The 24,148-nt window shown below is 37.9% G+C and overlaps 1 protein-coding gene across 1 annotated transcript in view; it reads left to right on the forward strand.

The window, feature by feature from the left end:
- The first annotated feature begins 4,585 nt into the window (after window positions 1–4,585).
- Window positions 4,586–24,148, forward strand: part of LOC140150098 (xanthine dehydrogenase/oxidase-like) — a 60,017-nt gene continuing 40,454 nt past the window's right edge. The window contains exons 1-11 of the mRNA XM_072172103.1: window positions 4,586–4,744; window positions 6,348–6,459; window positions 6,974–7,031; window positions 8,882–8,978; window positions 9,715–9,823; window positions 11,609–11,797; window positions 17,066–17,125; window positions 19,204–19,281; window positions 20,505–20,649; window positions 22,288–22,443; window positions 22,985–23,061. Coding sequence (XP_072028204.1) covers window positions 6,403–6,459; window positions 6,974–7,031; window positions 8,882–8,978; window positions 9,715–9,823; window positions 11,609–11,797; window positions 17,066–17,125; window positions 19,204–19,281; window positions 20,505–20,649; window positions 22,288–22,443; window positions 22,985–23,061 — 1,026 coding nt within the window. The 5' untranslated portion in view covers window positions 4,586–4,744; window positions 6,348–6,402. The remainder of the gene's footprint in view (window positions 4,745–6,347; window positions 6,460–6,973; window positions 7,032–8,881; window positions 8,979–9,714; window positions 9,824–11,608; window positions 11,798–17,065; window positions 17,126–19,203; window positions 19,282–20,504; window positions 20,650–22,287; window positions 22,444–22,984; window positions 23,062–24,148) is intronic.

Consider the following 24,148-nt stretch of genomic DNA (forward strand, 5'->3'; position numbering starts at 1 on the left):
CACTAGGCCCTACATCTCATAGGACAATAAAGCTAGCGCCCTGATCGATTCTTCCTGCATATCAATATGCTTCATTTACATTACATTACAGAGATCGGACACTAATCCCAACCATAACAAACCATGTAAACAATGATCACCTATATTACAGGTGATATTACAGGTCTATATAATACAGGATTAGATTAGTAAGCTATGATCTATTTGCAAGTATTATTTTGATTGAGCAGGAAAGATGTGATACTATATTTTTATAGTAGTCTAGTTGCCGGCGTCAGGTATACATAGAATGGTGTTTTTTTTTTATGATGATGACATGGACGTACTGATCATTATGCAAAAGGTGTTGTGCGTTTGGCAATTTGGGAGGGGGCGGGGGTTCAAAATGACCCCATAGGATTATAAAATCAAAATTTCGAATTGCTCAAATACCTCAATCTCAATTTGTAATTTAAATTTATTTGATAATTTTCTAACCTATATTTTCTTTAGAGCAGGGACAAATATTTCCCCTTTTATCTAATTTGACCGCTATATAAGAATCTACTTCTTTTATTACTGATTTAATTCCGCGATTTGTTCCATTAAGCAATATCAAAGATTAATGTCACACATCTCACAACAGATATTTAGTTGGCTTAGTGGTCTTGCACAGTGCTGTTTAACCGGGAGGTACCGAGATCGATTCCCACCTCTGCCTGAAATTTTTTTTAAAGACTGGGAAATAATAACCTGACATTCGCCACTGACATTCGTACTGCAGAAGCGGAGTTATAACTTGTTAAACTTTGCTCCTTCCGTAAAAGGGTACATTATTTTGGCACTACATTATTTCTTTTTTTTTTTTCACATTGCTGGTATTAAATATCAAATGGTCATAATTGGCGATCACTTCAAATCATCCCCAACTGAACGAGGTTCAGGAATGTCCTCTCATTGTTGATTGTTGGTTAACCCACCACTTGAGAATAAAGGGCTATGAATAGGTGCAACAGGATTACCTACGGGATTATCTCAAGGATATAATTCTGTTCTCCCTCCTTTTCTTACATCTTCTCTGATATGTGCTAGTGTTAATGATTATTGTTAAAAGGCAATAAGGTGTGTAATTGCAATATTTCCTCTGAATAGGAAAGACTCTCTACATCGAGTTATGTATGCTGGTGGTTCGCAATACTGTTATTTAAGAGAAGGTATCTTCCAAATCCAAATCGAAATGTGCAAAATGAACATCCAGCGCGTCAACACGCTGGTGCATGCACTGCAAAAACAAGTGTTAATACATTAACACTATTTGAGCAACACTTTTTAAACATGTTAAACCGTTAATGTGTTAAAATATTAACATTTGTGTTAAAATATTAACATTTATGTGTTAAAATATTAACACTTTTACACTTTTATTAACACATTAACACTATGATTAAATGAGGATGTTCATTTTTAAATGCTTTAACACGTTAACACCACTTTCCAAAAACAAGTGTTAATATATTAAGTCAGTGTTACTTTTTAAACACGTTAAACCGTTAATGTGTTCAAATATTAACATTTGTGTTTATATTTTAACACACAATTGTTAATATTTTAACATAAATGTTAATATATTAACGGTTTAACATGTTTAAAAAGTGTTGCTCAAATAGTGTTAATCTATTAACACTTGTTTTTGCAGTGTGGTGGTCATTTGGTACATTCTTCGATAAAGTGTTCAAAATGCCAAATATGTGTCGCCCATGCTTTCAAGTCGTATTCAGACTTGTTTCGTCAGAGAGAAATAACTTTTATTAATATCGTCAGAGAGAAATAACTTATATTAATTTTTAGTAATATAACTTAAACTTAGGAGTTGCTTTCTAAAATGTGTGGAGCTAGAGGTTGTAACATGCCTAGAGCGTATAAAACACTTAGTAAAGCTGATTAAATACATATCTATTGTTTTCCTCCATGTCGGGGTGGGATGGGAGAGACTAATTTTAGGGGGGGGGGGGGATAAACCAAACTTTGTTAAAAATGGGCTAAAAAGTGCCAACAAATCCTTAAAATCTTATATATCGAGGCGGCCACCATCCTACGGGAGGGGGGAGGGGCAAGAGAGCAAGACTCCCCCTCGACTAGGCCACTGGTTGCATTAAACATGGTCTTATTCACATTGAAAGACTTTCGGCAACTTTATGGCGCAATCCGCGGTTATGCTTTACGCACGGGGTGCAGCAAGTTTGAGTAAATATGAAAACTTTTGAGCGTGTTTTCAGCAACTTTCATACGCAATTTTGAAAAAATGTTAAGCAATTTGGTGAAGCATTGATTACGCAATTTTGAGAAAGTTTAAAGTACGTTTGTGGAACTTCACGCGATTTTGAGAAAGTTTTAAGCCAGTTTGCGAAACTTTGAGTAACTTTATACTATTTTGACATTTATGAAAACTTTGGGCAGTTTAATTTTCCCTGTGGTATGGGCCTAATTAATTTATAACTGAATTTCAAATAATAGTAAATGCACACATTTTAAGCTATTTTTCAAGTCTTACAACCAATTGATTAAATTGCAATTAAATAATTTTTATAACCAGTCCGTCCGGGTGGACATATAACTGGGGCCCTGTTGGGACCAGGCTCAAGCAAAAATGCTCAAACCAAAATGTTTCGGTCTTTTACAACAGTGCTCGAGGAAACGATGAGGCACTTTTTTTTTTTTTTTTTCAAATGTGAGATTCTGAGGTATAAACCCCCTAGAGTACCACAAAAAGACTTGGAAGTGGTCCTTGTTCTCTAATAAACTTATTTATATGTATGAAAAATTCACAAATCATTCCAAAGTCTAAAATAATTGAAAAATCAAAAAAAAAAAAAAATCTGACAAAACCCAGAAATTGAGGAGGGAGGGACGAGAACCAAAACATTAATTTTATACGGCCTAAAATGTCCGTACACAGTGGCGTAGGCCTACCGTGGCCGGACCGCCCCAACCCCGGGGGGCTGAAGAAGAAACAATTTTGCCGCCCCTTCCTTAACAGCCCGAAAAGGTTGACCCAATTTTTTCACGGTCGTTTGAAAAAGTGAAGAGAGAGAGAAAAAAAAAAAAGGATTTTAGGCGCTAGCGCCCTAAAAGCAAAATTTTTTATGCTTTTTCAATTTTTTGCGCCCTTTTTTCTTTGCTAATTCGTTTTGCCGCCCCTTCGTTTTTTGCCGCCCCTGTTTTTGCCGCCCTTCGTTTTTGTCGCCCCTACATTGACCCCGGGGGCTGGCGCCCCAAAGCCCCCCCCAAATACGCGCATGGTAGGCCTACAGGGGTGATGGTAGCAAATTGCTCATCATATTTTAAAAGAATCCGCAAGAGCCCGGCAGACGAGAAGGATAACAATAACAATAATATTTATTTGAATTAGGCCTACTTGCAAAATACAAAAGTAACAAAATAACATTACCGTACCGTTCTTACACATCATAAGTGGCAAAAGCAAGTAGGCCTAATTGAGGATGAGTAAATGGGCTTTGAGGCCCATTCTCTGATTTGCTCATCCGAACGATCGTAAAAATCATCAAAATTCATAAATGTGTTAACATAGCCTGCTAGTGGTTCAGCCGAAAGCGATAAAAATAAGGAATTTACATGAAGCTGTAATTTATATAGGCCTACTGATGGTAGGCCATATATAAATTAGCTAGGCCCCTATAATAGGCCTATAGGCCTACATGTATTTCAACTTCGTCATATGCTGCTGTTTTCTTCGTTTTTTACCAATTTTTTCATTCAAAAGTACCAAATGACAATTTGAATGACTTATCCTTCACAATTTGCAAACAATTTTAATTTTTCTAGGCCTACACTTTCACTGGGATCACTGAATGGGGTAGCTTTGCTCCAAAGCCAACCTATTTTCCATCCAATTGAAAGAAAAAAAAAAAACCATGCCATATGCCCTCTGACACTCTAGTAAAGACCGGCTAGCTTTGCTCCAAAGCCAACCTATTTTCCATCCAATTGAAAGAAAAAATGAAAAAACCATGCCATATGCCCTCTGACACTGGCGCGTCGGTCAGTGGACTTTCGCGGTTGGTGTGTGGGGTAGACCAATATCTCAGGTAGACAGTGATCTTTACTGCATAGTGGTCCTACTTTTATGTTGGTGACTTGCCTATAGTGAAGCTTGCCTTCGGCAAGCTCTGTACAAATACATGTACTGCTGGGTGATGCATGGGAGTGGTATTACAGGATGGATTGGCCTATATACATTTTCTTTACTAATACTAACTAGTCACTCGCTTGGGTTTATTTTACTTGGGGATCTCTGGATCTTCTAAGGTACTGCGAGGGCTCTGATCAAGAGCTATGAATGGGGCTTTGAAATCCAAACACAGAAGTGCCCACTCATCCTGCACAATAGTTTACAATTAAAAGAAGATAAAATAGAGAAAAGCAACATTTTGTAAAATAAAACCATTATGAAATCGGATGAAATCTTGGAACAATTTATTTATTCACAAAAAGCATGTTCTCAAGCTACTGGTTTTATCACAAAATACACAATGCTTCAAGTTAGCAGCTGTACTATTTTGTCATTGACCCAGACTAGCCCTGTTGACCCAGCTCCAGCGGACATGACTGCCTGCACCAGTCCAGAATTATACAGGTCGATTGAAGCAGAAGTTGAGCTGAGTTGCTATTGCATGGCGAACGCATATACTGGAGTACACATAGAGCTATTTTGCACTGCCCATCAATTCTGGTATCATTTATAAATGTAAGTTCTTTTACTTTAATGTTATAATTAAGGGGGGTACCCCGGGAGGGGGGTACAGTCATGATCCACCAGGGAAAAAAGAGATGGCTATAGGCCTACATGCCTACTGCATAAAGGCATTCTTTACTAGGGGGTTTTATTCTTACATGTAATATAGCTGCCTTGTGGAAGTACAGTGTTATATTATTAACCCCAGTGGCGGTGCCAGGGATTTTTTTTTGGGGGGCATGGGGGGCAAAGTGAATTTCAGGGGGGGATTGTGCAAAAAAGTGGAAATGTACATGATTTTGGGGGTTTTGCCTTAAAAGTGGGGGTGGGGCAAACTAGGGGGGCAAGAAAAATATTTTTGGGGAAAATGCCTCCCTTGCCCCCCCCCCATAGTGCCGCCACTGTATAACCCTAACCCACCCAGAAGGCAGCTATTACATGTAACAATAGAAACCCGTAAAGGAATGTCATTTTGTGATCCACAATCTCATACTCATCCCCCACTTTTCTCAAAAAAGGTGCGATTTTTATATCACTGGAAACCTCTGGCTACATCTGAGAATTCGTCACAGGGCTACATAATGTTTTATGTACCAAAAATTTCTTGCAGATTAATTCATTTAGTTGAATTTCGTTCTGACAACAGTGGCCATCACAAAATCCTCCTTTTAGTGGTTAGCCCATTTTTTGTAAAACCTCATGACCTACTCATGCATGAAAATATGACCAGTGGCGATGCCACGGGGGCAAATGCCACCCATTCATAACTCTTGACCTCCCTGTTTCCCCCCAGTAAAAACCCAAAATTGTGAAAAATTCCACTTTTTGCGGCAATTTTGTGCAAAATTGGTTGATTTTGCCCTCCCTGAAATTCACTTTGCCCCCTCAATGCTCCCCCCCCCCCCCAAATAAATTCCTGTTGACACTGAATATCTATTATTTTGTACAGCCTATAATAGCTGTTGCCCGTTGGCCAAAAGCTGCCCCCTTTGCCAGCGGCGGCGGAACGATTTTGAAAGTGGGGCGGGCAGTCAGGGTGATGTAAAAAATAGAAATAATGGTAGCGATGCAGACAAGCAGTCATCGCGTCATGCTTGCGTGACGCAGAGGGTGACTGAGGGGGGATGTGCCCCCTCAGAAGTGAGAAACTTTTGCAAAATGAAGGCCCAATTGAAACCATTTGGTGGACTATTTTGGTACTATTATTGAGTACAATTTTAGTTTGAAAAAGGTGAAATGAAGCTATTAAAGCCATTCGTGGTCAAGTTCTCACTATTAACTGTATAAATTATTACTGTAAACATTATAAGTGTTGGGTGTCCAAAGGAGAAACAAAAAAGGGCGAAAGCAGCGGGGTGTCCGAGTAGTTCGCAAGGCAAACTTAAAAACACAGGGCAAAACAGACGTGTCATTTATCGGTATGACATTTTCGTTATTGATGCTGCCCTATTTTAAAAGGCGCAGAAATAAATTCTGCTTCCAACGCATTTTACAGATTTGTAATACAATCTCGCGATTTTGTTTTTGAATAATGACCATTATGGGGGTTATTTAATTTTTTATTGATGTTTATATACAGGAGGTGTCAGGTTTCAAGTGGTATAACTCAATTTAGATATTTCTTTGTACATCTCAGGTTATCATGCAATAAGTAGACTTTGTCAGACAAGATGACTGCAGCCTCTGCAGTAGATGGTATGTTGGTTTTCTTCTGTAATGGACAGAAGGTAAGTCTAACATGGAAATGATGACCTGTTTTGCATGTTTCTGAAAGTTTAAGGGCTTGGATAGTGACATTTTCAGGTATTTTTTGTGGGGCCTGAGAGATATGGAATTGCATTTTGAATACTGTATTTTGTATATTTTGTTGTTGTTATTTTGAAACTTTTTTTTTGTTTAATAGGACAGGGGTTCTTAATACAGGCCACCCGGCCTTCTGAGAACCTCCTCATTCAATGTATGTGTTTAATTGTTGTGCTGTTATATTTTATATTTGAATGAAATAAAGATGAATGAATGAATGAATGAGGAATGTCCTTCTGATATTAAATCATTTAGATTTTTTGAAATTCGTGATATAATACAAATTTTATTGCAAATGATTACTAATTAATATTTTTGAAATTTAGCCGTCCACAAAGTTTATTGTATAAATCTAATGATATGTATTTTAAGTGTATGTAGCTGGGATGAAAAGCCCTCCATCATATGAAAATTTTGTTGTTATTTTTATTTTTACAGATTGCAGAGAAGCAGCCAGATCCTTGCTGGAGTCTTGCACGGTACATCCGCTCCAAATGTATCCTTCATGTATAAGACCATCTCTGTGGGTGCATTTATAGTAGAATTTATCTGTTGAAAAGGAAAATCATCGACAAGGCAGTTAACATTTTCATTCCCCCCTGCAACAAAAAAGAATGTGTGAAGGTCAATACATTCTCATTAGACATACTTTTCTAAAAAACATGCACCAAAACTTGTCCAGATTAATTGAAAAAATAGAGGAAAAAGAAAAAGCAAAAACTACATAACACATGAGGTTTTCAACCCATGAAACCCCCTGATCTTGGAATCAAACTATTTATCCTGGGGGCCACTCCCATTGTAGCCTGTACACCATCCGCGATAATAAAAACCCGTAAAAAGGGTATTTTTTCGTGGTTAGGCTCCATACACACATATCGTGTTTAGGGTGTCAAAAACATGAAAAATCAGAAAAAAGGTAGCAAAATTGCAATGGCTAATACCTGGAAATGAAATTTAGGGTATGAAATTTGATGCAAGGAATAAAATCCTTGTTTAGGGTTTGAAAATCCCTGTTTAGGGTATCATTTTAGCCAAGGGTTCAATCCTTGTTTAGGGTGCTTTTCAAAAGTTGATTATCGCGGATGGTGTACAGGCCACAATGGGAGTGACCCCCCTGGGCTATTTATGCACCCCGGTATGAAACATGTCATATAAAATACTTTGTACACAATAGGGTTAAGCTAGCTGGCCAGCCTTTTGAGGCAAGTCCACAGTGGCTCAAAGAGTGTCAAGGTCCCGGGTCATTGGTTAACTATGAAAGCATGCCAGTCTTACAATGAAATGAAAGGACTATAGTTAAACCCAGGTATATCAATATTTATTCTGAATCTTCTTTTTTGTGAATTTAGTTGTATATCATTGTGCATTTAGTGTTGTTATCATTATGAATTTGGCAGACAGCTGAATCCGGATTCAGCTTCTGGTAAATTCATGATACGCTGGATTATTTTTTAATTAGAGAACAGGCCTGGGATCAAATAAATAGAGGGCATCATTATCAATTTTTTAACAGAGATCAGATGATAACAGCATAATAAGTAATCAAAAGAGAATGGCATACAGGGTTAGCTAACTATGCATCACAGTACGTTCTACAATGATGAAATTGGTTTCCCATACTCAGCCTGCCAATTGCTCCCCACCCCTTTGCACATGCTAAATAACTGTTAATGATGAAAGTGTACCAAGAACACTTTCCCCCCGTCAAATTGTTTGCTCCACCCCCCATTTGTCTTGCCAAACATTCTTGGGGCCCCCAATTCCCCCCTGCCCGAGCTCATTATTGTTGCACAACTCCCCACATCAGTGTGATACCTTTCAAAAAATGGCCCGGGTGCAGCTGTACCAGTAAATATATTAAAAATTGGGAAAATTAGTGGCCACTTTTTGGGCAAAAGAAATTTTAGGCATTTTTTTTTTGTTAATATGGCTCTCCTGAAATTGATTTTCACCCATTGACCCCCACTGGTTTCAACCAAAGGTAGTGTAAAGGTCAAGGAAGTCTACACACCATCAATATGCATACTTTGATAAAGTACTTTTGTACAAAATTATAGACCACTTGACATGTGACGTCATTGCCCGGAAGTATGCACACGAATTATGGCAATTTCCATTGTTCTTTGCCCTGTAGTGTGTGTGTGCATCATAGTTTGCCACATTTCATATAGTACAAGAAAGCCACTGAACAGTGTAGCGGTTCGTTCAAGCGTATCGATAGACCAGTCCCTCACCTTAATGTCAATAAAACATTGTTGAACATCACCATATCATTCAATCTACTTTATATCAATATGCATGCACTGAATGCATAACTTGCTTTCTTTAACTGATGATCTATAGTACAGCTGACAGGATGTAAGATTGGGTGTGGAGTTGGTGGGTGTGGTGCCTGCACTGTCATGGTGTCAACGGTGGATCCATCAACTAAGAATATCAGGTTTGTACATCTAGCCTATCACCCTATAATCAGATACACGTTTTTTTAGCGTTGGTGTGAAAAACACCAATCACCCTTCAAAAATCCTGTGTATGGGCCTGCCCAATGGTATCAGCTAACTTAATAACTAAAAATCAATATCAAGGGACGAAAAAAACCCAAAACAACCCACCCTGTTCTACGGGCGGGCAGACGGACCTTATACGTAGGGTCAGGCATTTTTTGTTTTCTGAAAAAATGACCAAAATCTGAAAAAAAAAAATTCTACAAAAATTAATGAAGAGCTTAGTTGCAAAAGCAATATATCCACATCTGGCTAAAATTGAGTTATTGGCATGGCATTACAGTGTGGGTAAAAATACACATTTTGACCTTCATACCCCTTTCCCTTCCAGAGATATTGCATATTTCCCGTTTAGGAAATCTTGGGGAATGTCCGGAAATCTGAACTTAAAATGAATATAAAATAGTATTGTTTTAAAAGCTGTTTTTCTCAAAAAATCAAAAAGTGAATGTAAGGGCTTTTGCAATTCAGCCAACTTTTGGCCCCCAAATGGCTGATATTACATGATTTTAGCAAAATTAAAAAAAAGATCCACTAAAAATCCACTATTCTGGGTCAGTCGGTCCTGTGGACCTTTTTTTTCCCCATTACCTTAGCGACATTAGACTCATCTCTTTTGTCACATTATGTTTTGTTTAACATCAACCATACATTTCATTGTTCATCCATCAGTCACATCGCTGTGAATGCATGTCTATATCCACTGTGTGCCATCCATGGTAAAGCTGTCACAACCATAGAAGGGATTGGGAGCACCAAGACAAAACTACATGCAGTTCAGGTATGATCTGTAACATATGATATCCCGGTAGAGATGGGTGGTAGGGGTCTTTATTTTGGTTTGGATTGAGCCTGATAATCCCATGTAGTACCATTTACACCTCTCCACTGCAATATAATGCTTTACATTTCATAATCTTTCTTTGTTTACTCTGCTTATGTTACATTATAGAGGTTATCCGTGTTCTATAAGCTGCATATCCTATCAGCGACTGCTATACCTTGTTTAGGACTTTCAAAAGAAGTACCTGAATGTGGAAACATGACTGTTTCAAAATAGCCCGCCAAAGTCATGCAGGTAACTCCGAGGTCGTCTATTGAATTCCTTTGAATGAGGAATACTACGGGAATCAGCGTCTTTTGTTAGAAGTCACACATGAGTGAAGTGGATAACCTCTATTGTTTTAAAGAAGTAAATGTTATCCAAATGGTTGCATTTCAAGCTAATAAAATAAAAGCTCCCATTGCATGGGCACCCCATTCCATTTTTAAAGGAATTTTTATTATTGTTGTTATCCCAGTGCTTTCTAGAAGAACAGAGGATTACTTGTATTATCCACTGAATTACCCCATAGCTTACTATAAAGATGTTTAGAAAATGGTCTTCTTCTTCTTTCTATATACGTGCATACCTCAAATTGAGTATCGCACAGTGTCGATCGGCCCGATATCTTCATGGCAGAAAATGCCATGGTAGGTTGAATCCACAGCCACGGATGGCCATTGTATTCCCACCTGTTTAATAGTTTTTAAATGCATAGTAGGCTGAAGGATATCCGACTAAGGCTAATGACATTAGCCTGTGACTGACCTCTGTACGGTCAGCGAGCATACATTCGCCATTGTCATATGCTTATAGACTGTCTCTACGATAGTCTCCTACACAGCCAGTTTGTGTCAGTCGGTCTGACACTCGTCGATCCTGTATGTTCGTGATAGCCACATATAGTCTGGCCTGAGACTACCTCCACAAGGTTCTACGCTGCGCTATTTAAAATCTTGAATTTTGGTCACTTTTTCAGCTCAAGACGCAAGCTACTCTCTCAAAGCGCAAACTAACGACTATCATATCTGTTCAACACGGATTTTTAAGTGTATGAGACCACATCTGGTTTCTTGAGAAAAAATCATTTACGGGAGATATTCATCATTTTCCAACCCGGTATCCGAAGATTTTCGTCTGATATCAAAATCGTGCATAGCAATCCACGTGTATCGATCCTGTGTATTTATTTGAATATCTCTGCTGCATCAAATAATTATTAGCCAGGCGATGTCGGTGTGTATCGTTGCACGGGCTTAACGTGCACAGTTTTTTACCTATGCACGATCCTAGAACCTATCAGAACCGGGGATGGTTCCCCTTCTCTTTTCGAATAGCTCTGACACTTAACGTGCACAGGGTTTGACTCTTCCTGTACACGGGACCAACAGCTTTACGTGACTTCCGAATCACGGACGAAGCACATACACTACCTATATCTGCATGTGATAAACAGTGTGGGGCGAGAAGAAATTCATCAATTAAATTCTGAAATTAATTAATTCTGAAATTCTGGTCTATTCTAGTTAAAATCCATAAACCCCTATGAAAGACATGACCTTAATCTCCCACACAGGGGGTGGGGCAGTGTAGGAACCACCCATACAGGTACCCCAATTTGAAATTCACACTCTCTGTGTGGAAAATTAAGGTCATGTCTTCCATAGGGGGTGTGGGAATAGCCCAAAATCAAGTTGCTGCATAATTTCATTTTCATAATTCCCATTTCAACACTCAAATCAGGAACGACTAGCCAAGGCCCATGGTTCCCAGTGTGGATTTTGTAGCCCAGGTATGATAATGTCAATGTACACATTACTAAGAAACAACCCGAAACCAACCAGTGATGAGGTGCTGCGTGCAATGGAGGGAAATCTGTGCAGGTGTACTGGGTATAGACCAATACTAGATGCATTCAAGACTTTCACTGAGGTAAGGGAACAAACCAAAAGATCGATGACGTCCTATAAACGAAACTAGTTTCGTTTAGGGGGGAGGGGGTAAAAATACTCGATTACGTTTGTACAAAAACATCGGTCAGAAGAATGTGTCTTTATTATTATTATGTCAAAATTTTCAACATTTCATTATTACGTTTCTGGTAGGGAGGGAGGGGGTTGGCTGAGAAACGAAACTAGTTACGTTTATAGGACGTCATCGATCTTTTGGTTTGTTCCCTAAGATAGAGCCATTAACCTTTTGAGTGGACAAAGGGAAGCTATCAAATCTTCAGTAGAAAAGGGCCACCTACTATAAATCCGTAAAGTGTGCTGAGGCTTGTGGATCAACCGCTAGGCATTGTGCCTGTGCGTAGCGCACTATAAATGATTTTTTTTAAAAACAACTCTGTAGCATTAATACACACCTATGACGTCGCGCTATTGTTTTACCGCTCCATTATTTTCCACGAATGGAGCGATGATCACAATAACACGCCATTCGTAAATGCCTTTCTCTTTTCTCTGAAAAGCAAATACTTTTCAGGGAAAGTACTGGCATTTACTTAATGTAGTGTTAATAACAATAATTGCACTTTCGAAAAGCAAGTATTTGGGAAAAGTGCAGTATATTGTTATCATCACTTCATTCATATAAAACAATGATACAAAAAACAACAAGACAATGATTTTGATTAATACATTATTAAGGAAGCGGGTTGCAACATTTGCACGGTATTGTTATGGGACCTCACATCAGACATCGAATTTCATGCTGAATACGATGTCTTTCTGATATCAAATAATTTTGATTTAATTTGTGAAATTAGCGATACTACAAATTTTATTGCAAATTATTAAAATTTCATATTTTTGAAATTTAACAGTCCTCGAAGTAAACTTTATAAATCTAATGACATGTAATTACACTGTATGTAGCTGGGATGAAAAGCCAACCATCAATTGACAATTTTGACCTTTCATATTGAACATAAACATATTTTGTTCCAAAAAGACCTACATTTTTTAGTGTTTTGAGCTATTATCTTCAATAATGAAGGTCAAATTTTTCACATGATGGACGTATGCTGTTCACCCAAACTTCATACTCTTTTTAAGTGCACATCGTTAGATTTATACAATTTACTTTGAGGACTGTTAAATTTCAAAAATTTAATTAAATATTTTAATAATTTGCCATAAAATGTGTATTAAAATTACATCGCAAATTAAAAAAAAATCAAAATTATTTGATATCAGAAGGACATTCCTCGTATTCAAAATGCAATTCGATTTGTCTGATGTGCTCTCAGATGCCACAAAGATACGTGAAAACGTCGCTATCCGAGCCCTTAAACATAAATTTACAATGCAATCTGTGAAAAGCAAGGCAAGATCAAAACGGGCAGGTTAAACTGTTGGCCAAGTTATACTTATTATGCAAGATGTATTTTTACCCTCACTTTGGAAAATGCTTATTTTAGGCTTCATTTGGTATTATTTGGGACATTTCTTTCCACGCTCAATTTAGGTTAAAAGAGAAGTTAAACATGTTACTGTTTTTCATAACATTTTTTCTTCTTTATATTTTTATACGCTTTCAGTGGTTTAGGCCCTACATATAATTTGTTATTTGGGCAACATTGCTATACATAATACACATTCTACATTCTGTATCAAATTAATGCATTTAGGCCTATGCATCTGTTTATTTTTTAATTGTTTGCTTTTGGACATGTTTAATAATGATAAAAGCCACAGTAGGTCTATTTTTTTTAAAATTCATATTGCATGCGTGAGCCACACATGTATTTTCTGTATGATTTTTATTTGTCTTTTCATTATATTTTTTGTTTCATATGACGGTATTTTGGCATGTTTGAATATTACTTCTAATCAGTAGGCCTATCCGATAATTAAATATTATAATGTTACGGATACTCCATGGGGCTGGAAGTTTAGGTCGGAGCTTTTATTTCGCTACCGTTGTCTTTTTGTTTGGGGGGGGGGGTTGGTGGTGGGTTTTTTGTTGCCCTCATAGACATGAAGGTAAAATGGTTTGTAATACATATATACAACCCAGTTGTTGTAACTACAAATTTCGAACGTTTGAGGACTATTAAACTCTAAACACTAACAATGTTTAAAATTTAAACATGGTGTTTAAAAAATGTTATATCGTTAGTGTTTATAACACTTTGACGTGTTTAAGTTTAAACTTTAGAGGGCGATTATTTGAAAATGGAAAGTGTTAGGTTTTATTTTGGATTTGTAATAATGCAGGAGTCTGAAAATACCAGTAATTTCTTGAAAATGTGGATACCAACTATTTTCAGTTTTAATAACATTAGGCGTGTTTAAAAGGGTTACAGAAACCTAAACATTTTTATTTTCAGTGTATACTTAAAATTATCGACCTTACTTTCGACGCTCAATTAAGTTAAACAAGTTGAATGTTTATTATAACATAATTTTAGTATTTGAATATTTACATTCAGGTTTTTTCTGTTCTTTTTCTATTAAACTTTGTTTAGTTTTTCTTTTTTTTTTTCTTCTTTATATTTTGTATGCGTTTTCAGTCGATTAGACCCTACGTATTATTTGTTATTTGTGAAACATTGCTACATATATACATTCTGTATCAATGCATTTAGGCCTATTTGCTTATTTTATAGTTTGATTTGCACATGTTTACTGATGATAAAAGTCACACTATGTCTATTTTTTGTTTAATTTTGATATGTCTTTAATACATCTGATGTTTAATCTGATGGTATTTTGGTGATGCTTGGATATTTACTTACATCGATCAGTAGGCCTATCCGATAAATGTAAGGGACGCTCCATTTGATTTCGGAGGGGACTGGAAGTTGAGGTCAGGGCTTTTATTTCGCGGCGAGGGCGGCGAAGTTTTTTATTTTTATTTTTATTTTGTTTTTGCCGCTTGAAGTTTAGTGACATGTAGGCCTAGGTAAAATGGGTTGTAATAAGGCCAACCAAATAAAACAAATAAAAGTTTGCACATTTACAATTCTCGTACCTTTCTTCGGCTACTCGGAGAATCATGCCTGATTTACGTCCTCCGTTCCAAAGAAATGCTGCGAATCAACGATATATATATCCTCGAACAATTATCCAAATCCAACGAAGATAAAAAATATTGTCCATAACTGCATGGTTGTTCCAAAATCGAACGCTCGATTCACAGAGAAGAGTATCATTGCTCAGATATATAGCGCAGGTCTAGCTTTATTGAGGTACCCTGCTGTAATGATCCGCAATTGAACCTTTCATATGAACCTATGACCACTTTGCCAATTTTCCTTATTATGCAAAATAGAAACCTAAACGCAACTACTTCAATAGTTAAAGAAGTGGGCATAAAGAACTAATTGTTGGTCTAATCACTTGAATGATCTACGTTTATTCAATTCATGTAACAAACATTTTTAATCTTTATAATTCAAGAAGGTGGTTACGGATGATTTGTACTAAACACCTGGATCGTGATGAGTAATTCTATAGAAATTTTACGTAAAGCTGACTAGTCAATGTATTTTTCAATCGCACCTGCAAAACCATTGTTATTATTACGGTATCAATCAGCAATTGATCAATTTGTAAATGAGCAACCTATTTCTATAAAACACTCCATTCGCTGAAAATAATGGAGCGATAAAACAATAGCGCGACGTCATAGGTGTGTATTAAGTCGGTTAATGGCATGGATTAGAACGTGGGTGGCTAAGAATGGCCTGGGGCCTTCGGCCCATGGCCATTCTTAGCCACTCACGTTCTAATCCTTGGCCATTATCCTATACAGAACTACCACTTCTTATGTAGAATATGGGTCAATATACTTTCAGTGGCGTAGCATAAGTCATCCTATGGGGGGAACCGACCATCATATGGAAAAGTTTTCCTATGAAAGTCTCTTTAAATAAATTATACTCGACTCCAGTGTGTGCACGCTGTGTGTGCAGAGGCGTTCGAGGTCAATGCACAATGCATACATTACCACACAACACACTAAGCAGGGCTGTACGGAAGAGGGCATGGTTTTCCTACGGTACGACGGCATTTTGTAACCAATCAGATTCCTTGTTAGAGAGTAGAATCTGGCAAAGTATTTCTAGGAAATATCGTTTGAGCCAAGTCAATCGGACTTTCTATTATCAAGTGAGGGCCGTCTATAGCACGATACTTTAATGACATGGGGTGCATGTCAGTGTATTTCGCCATAAATCAAGTGAGATTTTGGGAATACCTTGCGGTGTTTAGTGCTCCTGTACGATGAGGTCTTTCATCAGATTTCCTTGAAAACCGGGGAAAGTAAAGTTTAATATATACATGAGACAATTAAGAGTGAGCCAAAAAATAAAAGACTTTCCCTTTATAATAATTGAAGTTGAAAGTGAAAAAAGACAATTTTCTCCCATTGCTTAACTGTGGGACCCCTTTTATTTAAGCAAAAGAGACTACTTTTCCATATGATGGGGGGGGGTACACTGGGCCTGATTGGGGGCACAAACAGTTTTTCGGCAATATCCCTATGGGATTTTCTAAATGGTCAAATTGATTGGGAGGAGGCACATGCCCGCTGGTTATGCTAACACATCATACAAAGGCTTAGTTTGCATGATTGCACAGAAAACCATGCAGGAGAAATATGAGGTATAACTAGCGCACAGAAGTATATACCGTAAAGATTCACCTAATGTCGCACTTGGGCTCCATTGCCTTGGGTAGATTTCACGTACAATTAGAGATTGAGCTTCCTCCCAACAAGAAAGATCTGTGCCCTTATCTGCTGGTGGGATTTTCATTGGAGGGCACTTTAAGTTTGGGACTTAAGTTTCAGTTATGTCAATGGAGCTCATGTGCACCATTAGGCCACAAAAAAAATTGTTTGATTGGTGTAACCCGACCGACCCTAAAATTAGACCCAACCCTAAGAGTTTTTTTAATTTTTGTTGATTAAATTTTTTTTTTAAAGGAAGAAAAAAAGTTCCAAGGCCTTTATATTACGCCAATCAAACAATCTTCTTTTTGTGGCCTTAGGATAATCTTGACGGTATTAGCAATGTTGTCTTATGCAATGATGGCTACACCGTACAGTTTTATTAAACAAATCTTATTCCTTATAATTGTCATATTCCTTGGTTCAGAAAATCTTTCTTTCCGGCTCATAAAAATTCATGTCATATTTTCAGTAAATTATGTCTTGTATTGATTTTATAATTAATTCATTTATCTATCATAGGGAGGCTGTTGCAATGGAAGTACTGGAGAGAAATGCTGCAGAGAAGGTAACAGTGACATGGTAAGAGCTTGGACAGGTATTAAACATACAAATACTAAGAAAATTTAGTGTTTATGTGAGCAATGTAATTTTGTTGGAAAATTTGTGGTATAACAGCCCGGGGTCACTCCCATTGTGGCCTGTACACCATCCGCGATGAAATCAACTTTTGAAAAGCACCCTAAACAAGGATTTAACCCTTGGCTAAAACGACACCCTAAACAGGGATTTCATTCCTAACATCAAATTTCATACCCTAAATTTCATTTCCGCGTATTTAGAAATTGCAATTTTGCTACCCTTTTTCCAATTTTTCATGTTTTTGACACCCTAAACGCGATACGCGCGGATCGTGCCTACCCACGAAAAACGACCCTTTTTACGCGTTTTCATTATCGCGGATGGTGTACAGGCCACAATTGGAGTGACCCCCCCCGGGATAACAGCTGGAAGTTTAAATTGCCAGTTAGCTCTCATTATGTTTCACTACCTGAAGAGCATTGATCAAAAATTGAATTCCCTCCTGAGGTTAGTATTTGTCAATGAATTGACCAGATCACTAGGCTCTCATGTAGCCAGAGGCAGTTTATGACACACATGGGTCAATGAGTTACATAAAAATGACCTTGTGTAGTATTTAGTTCCCAGGAAGTGAGTTTTGCCTGTTTGCAATTTGTGGTAAAATGTGGATCTTTCACATAAGAGTTGTTTAATACCGTCAATTTGGTTGAAAAAGGAGGTGAGACCGTGATCAATTCTGTTCAGGCAGTGAAACCTAATGTGCAAATCCTATTGTTTTTAGTGTTTACACCACAGAATTAAATCAAAGAACCTGTGCTTAATCACCATCTTGATACACACATGGGGTACTTGTGTTTTACTCGAAATGCACCCAAACAAATCAGTGCTTGTGTGCGATACTAGACATGCTTCATGGTGTGACGCACTGACTGTGTCTAAGGAGCATACTGCAGTTACTGTCCGTTTTCCTATACACAATACACAGTGCTCTCACCATTGACGCGTGACCTCTACAAACAGTGTATGTTATAGGTATATGGGCACTGCCTAGTTAACATCACTGTGTGAAAAATAACAGGCCAATATTTAAACTATTCTTCAAACTTCTAGCAAATATATTTCTCTAACATGACCTAAAATTACAGCTAGGTTAGATGTTCAGAAGGGGTCGCACTTTCGTAGAATATGAGTGTGGGCAAAGCAAAGCTAGCTCATAGCTAGCCAACTCCCGTGTTAATTGAATGGAGATTTGACCGAAAATATTGAGCTATATTGGTAACGGACCGCTCCGTTCTGAAGGATGCCACAAAAAAAGCGGTACAAGCTACATTTAAACTATTCTATGAAATTCTAGAAAATATAGTTTTGTAACATGTCCTAAATTTTTAGCTAATTTAGGTGTTTGGAGAGGGTTGCACTTTTGTGTTTTAGGAAGGATGATGTAAACGACAGATAACACCAAAAATATGAAGAAATTATTTCCAAACCGTGTTAAGTCAACAATCATTATGTTGCTCATTTTCAAGAATGCTGGTTAACAAAAAGCAGGCCATTGTCTCATTTCATGAACAAAGGTCCACATACCATTGTTTCCTTTCGTTTTTCCTTTATAATCGGTTACCCAACTGAAGCTATAATACCAGCTTTATTGCGATATCGCACATGTAAAACAGACACATGTGCACAACCAGAGAAGATCCGATTTAATCAGTTGAGCTGTTTCAATGAGTGTTATCTTGGTTTAATACCTTTTAATGGGGTTTAAGTCCTGCAAAGGTCAAGATGAATTCTACTGTAGACATGACTGCATCATGGCAGCACAATTCGTAATATAGTTTGTGTAATCATGCAGAATTTGTTTGTTTCCATGTACCATTGGCAAAGACCTGAGTATACCTCCGATTATTTTCCCAAAACTGACAGCGCTATTGCACATTGTGGTATAGGGAGACCTGGTTCTCCTTATTAATTATGTCGTTTACATGATATTTTGTTCTTCTCAGAGTGCTGAACTCTATGATGCTACTACATTCACTGAATATGACCCTTCACAAGATATCATATTTTGTTCTTTCCAGAGTGCTGAGCTCTATGATTCTACTACATTCACTGAATATGACCCCTCACAAGATATCATATTTCCTCCAGAATTGCTGGTAAGTTGTGATAAGGAGGGTCATTGTCTGACAGGGTATGATGTGAGAGTTAAACCCTGTCTTCAGCAATCAGTGGCTGCACCACACAGGGGGGGGGCATGGGGGAAAATGCCCCCAGTCAGAACTCTTGCCCGCCCAGTAAAAGCCCAAAATAATGAAAATTTCAACTTTTTACAGTAATTTTGTTCAACATTTGTTGATTTTGCCCACCCCCCGAAATTCACTTTGCATCCCCCTTAAAAAATTCCTGGCGCCACCACTGTCAGCAATCTATTTAAAACCACAGTTACAATTACCAAATAGGGTGCAACTTGATAGACTTGAGTCCAGTCATAGTTTACGGAGTTTAGGGTTAAGGGTTAGGGTTTGGGTAAGGCAGTCTTGTAGTAAGACTAGTCGAGTTGCACCCTATTCGGCAATCGCTTCCCCATGTCCAATATTGTGGAGCTTAATTTCAAAAATGACAAAAATGTACATGTATTCAAATTTCTTTGACTAGAAAACATGTTGTTAGGTCCACCCTTTACCTTCATGTGATGATTTGAACTCATTATAGGAGCTCAAACTGATCTTACAATTGAAATGAAACTGCATCCAAATGCGATTCATATTGAAGAAATTTCTGCAGCAGAAGTGGAAGACACTTTAAATTTGAGTGCAAGTGCAGCTCTGTTGATCAGACAGTACAGGACATGTTACATATGAGGCTGACGAAACTACAAGGCTGACAGGGGGTTCAAAATAGATAGTTAGCAGTTACAAAACAACATACTTAGGCAATAGAAACAAATTAGTTCGATCTTTCGATCGACCATCAATGCTTGCTCGCTCCTTATTATTTATGAAATCAATTTTGGTCATTATTAATTGTGATAACATATAAATCTTTGCCTGTATTGATATTGAAAAGTATAAATTTAGCATTAATTCTGATTAATTAGTTGTTAGTTCATTAATAACAAGCATCAAAGCAGCATCAGCAGTCGATCCAAAGATAGAACAAATTTGTTTCTGGGGCCTTACAGTGGGGTGCTTTGTCGAACCCCAACGGTTTTAGAATAACATAATTTTGCTTTAGCAACACATAACACATCCATAAAATTGTTTGTGAAGTTTTCATGATTACGTGTTAATCCAGTGGCGACGTCAAAAATGGCAATATCCCATCTGACCCCCCTGCTGTTGATGGTCTATTTAATGAAGTGGAGTGATTTTTTTTTCAGACAAATGATGGCAGCACTTTCAAGCAATCCACACAATTTATTGGTGACCAACTTACATGGATTAGTGCCAGCAGTGTTAAAGATATCCTGAGTTTGAAGGCTAATAACCCAAAGGCAAAGATCATTGCAGGGAACACAGCTTCAGGTATATATACCTTGAATACTCTGACAACCTGGGGGTCTCACCGGTCTCAACTTTGGTTTGAGTGGGGATGTGTGGCTATAAAGATTGAAAAAAAACCCACCTAATTTTGAATCAAATTTGACAAAAAACACCCAAAATTATCCATGTTTGGCAATTTTTTTTCGCAATTTTTCCTAAAAAACAATGAAAAATGATCAATGAAAAAGAACCCTATCTTACACCAATTGTCATGAAATTGAGAGCCATCAATAAACCAAAATGGCTGAAAATGCACCTCAACCGTTGGGGTTCGACAAAGCACCCCACTGTAAGGCCCCAGAAACAAATTTGTTCTATCTTTGGATCGACTGCTGATGCTGCTTCGATGCTTGTTATTAATGAACTAACAACTAATTAATCAGAATTAATGCTAAATTTATACTTTTCAATATCAATACAGGCAAAGATTTATATGTTATCACAATTAATAATGGCCAAAATTGATTTCATAAATAATAAGGAGCGAGCAAGCATTGATGGTCGATCGACGTGCAAAACATACCCTAAACAAGTATTTTGCCATTTTTTTTAACACTAAGAAAGTAAAAATTCATGTTCAGGTTCTTGTTAAATATTTAGTTTGATGTTTCTTAATGTTTTACCCTAAGATATGTTCTGATAGAAGCCAAACATAGCCTATTTCACCCTTTTTTTTATTTTGCCATTAAACTTTGGTACCCTAAGCAAGTATTTTGCTTGAAAAGTATACCCTTTTTCCTGATTTTTGGCGTTTTGACACCCTAAACAGGTACAGCGCTGTACTTGCCCAGTGCTGAAAAACAACCCTTTTTACTTGTTTTTATACATGAGCATGGTGTCCACCTTGAAATACAAGTGGCCCCCCCGGGTCTGCCGCACATCCCCGTACCCGCATTACAACCTCCCGCTCACATCACACCACCATGAAGGTCTGGCAATGGAATTTCCTAAAAGGAACATTATTATGATGAAAAATAACCAGTCATTTGTGACCTGATTTTAGCACCCTAATTAATTCTGTGGTAATGAGTGCTAAATAGTAGTTACATTACATCGCTGGGCAGGAAAATCTCCTATGAATATGAATATTCCCTGTTACTTATTTGGCAAAAGAGAGAACCGCTCAAAATGTCACATTTAAAGGTATTTTCAATTTGCAGGGAACTTCAAACTAAAGTTTTCAGCAAAGTTCTTCAGTGGTCTGCCAATTTGGCGCAGTTTATGGCGTATACAAAAGTGGGGTTTTGATTGGCTAATTGAATCACGTCATCATCACATCGGTACCTCATTCGCTGGTCAAGCTGCGTAGTATCGTGTGACGTTGTTCTTTTTACGCTGAAGTAATTTGCTGAATAATATAACTTAACTAATGAAAAGCTTTGATCAGTTTGGCTGTTTTTACATCCCTTGCAAAATGACAATACCTTCAAATTTGACATTTTGTACTGTTCACTGTTTTGCAAAATGAGCAGTGGCGTAACTATTGAGTTTGTAGCGCCAGGGGCACGTTGCCTCCCACCCCCACCCCTAGTTACGCCGCTGCAAATGAGTAAAAGTGAAAATTTGCAGGTTTTTTCTGCCCAGCAACAATAATTATGGTATGTATTTTGAAACCACTAGGTGCTTTACAAGATCATGCAGGAGTCGTCATCTACACTAGTCATGTTTCGGAACTCAACAGCATCGAGCTTACAGATACTGGGCTAAAGGTTGGAGCTAGTGTTACGATAGCATCCCTACAGAATGCCATCATAGATCATTGTAAAACTTTGTCAAGTAAGTTTGATTCAATTCCCATTTTGGTGGGCATGTAATAGAAAATAAATTTAAAGGGGAAATTAGCAGCGGACAGTGGCATCGGGGAGATCTCGATGCTCCCGACTGTTCAAAAGTATCCCCACAATTTCCCCTGATTCATTTCCCCAAACTGAATAACAAAAAGGGGGGGTCCTCCCAGCTCACCTCCCCTGCATACATCACTGGCTATGGATCCAGGATGGTCAACATATTGGAGGGGGAAGAAGCTGTTAGAACCCAAAATTGTCTGAAGTGGGCTGGTTTTGCATGATTTTGCCCCAAAAAATAGGTTGGGCACCCTCTAAAACACTGCTCAATCCACTACTGGAAATAAAAATGTTGAGTTTTCCAGTGGTATAGGCCTAACGAGCATGATTTCATTAATGGAAGTAATACAAAGTTTTCCCTGTTACTATAGTCTGCATAAGGACATTAAAAGGTCCTTCCCTGTTTTAAAACTTTCTAAAAATTGTTAGAACTTTTAAAAACTGTTAAAAAACTCTTGTTTTGTAACAAACAGGTGGTCAAGCAGTGTCTCTTGGAGTAATTCAGCAGGCTTTGCAGCAATATGCTGCCTGTCAAATACAAAATGTTGCTGTAAGTACGGACATGTTCAATGTTCATTGTAAAATCCATAATGTAGTTTGGTATAGTGATGTAGGTGCGTATTTAGTTGATCCCAGCATTAGCGCCAATCCGGCTTGAAATGTGGGGGGGGACACCCGACCAAAATTGTTTAAAAGTGACTAAAGAGAACAAAAAATGGGTCATTTTACCAAAAGGTGGGGGGGGGGCGTGTAGTTCCCCGGGATTGACGCCCATGGATCCCAGCATCGAATCACAATTAACGTAAAGTTAATCATGCAAAGCATATACCGTATTGTTTGTAATAAACGCCCCCTCTAATAAATGTTTCCTCCAATTTTTCTGTGAAAATTGACAAAATGCTTGAACATTTCCATGACATATCGTGTAGGTAAGCTTAAAACTTGCATCAGTCATGTCAGTCACGATCGCTAAATTGAATGGACAAAACCTATTATGACTCAACTCCCATCCATTTCATTGCCTAATTATGGTAGAATTTCACTAATTCCATGCACTTACAGGTGTAATTTTGTTGTATTCCCCACGAAAATATCATTTTCCGTGGGCGCCACCATCATGTATAGTGTACATCCCTCCTTTTAATAGGAGCACCATCAGGAAATTGAACACGATTTTTACGCTTTTTTCACTGACAATTCACTTCCAATAAACGCCCCCCTTTTGGAAAAATGCAACGCTCCCGGGCGTTTATTACAAACAATACGGTATGTACATGTACAAGGGTGGTTTGTCAGCCTGCCTTAGTTTGTGCCCCCCCCGCGGGTCCAAAAAAACAGGCTATGCCACTGTGCATGGAAAAGGGGTGCTTAGGGACCGTCACTACTTACCCCAAGGGGGAATGGGGGATTTCAAAATTTTGGGTTCCTTCCTCGCTTCCATTCCAAAATTCTGCATTTCTCCCTTATTTTATGAAATTTCTCCTATTAAAATTTCACATCCACCCTCTTTCCTGGCAAAACATTTTAGATCCCCCCATTGCTCAAAAAAATTGTGCATTCCCCTAAAATCCCCCATTCCCCCTGGCATGAATAATGACCGCTCCCTTGGAAAAATCCAGAGTGGTAATAATTAGGGG

The sequence above is a fragment of the Amphiura filiformis genome, chromosome 4 (assembly GCF_039555335.1).
Source record: "Amphiura filiformis chromosome 4, Afil_fr2py, whole genome shotgun sequence".
Taxonomy (NCBI): domain Eukaryota; kingdom Metazoa; phylum Echinodermata; class Ophiuroidea; order Amphilepidida; family Amphiuridae; genus Amphiura; species Amphiura filiformis.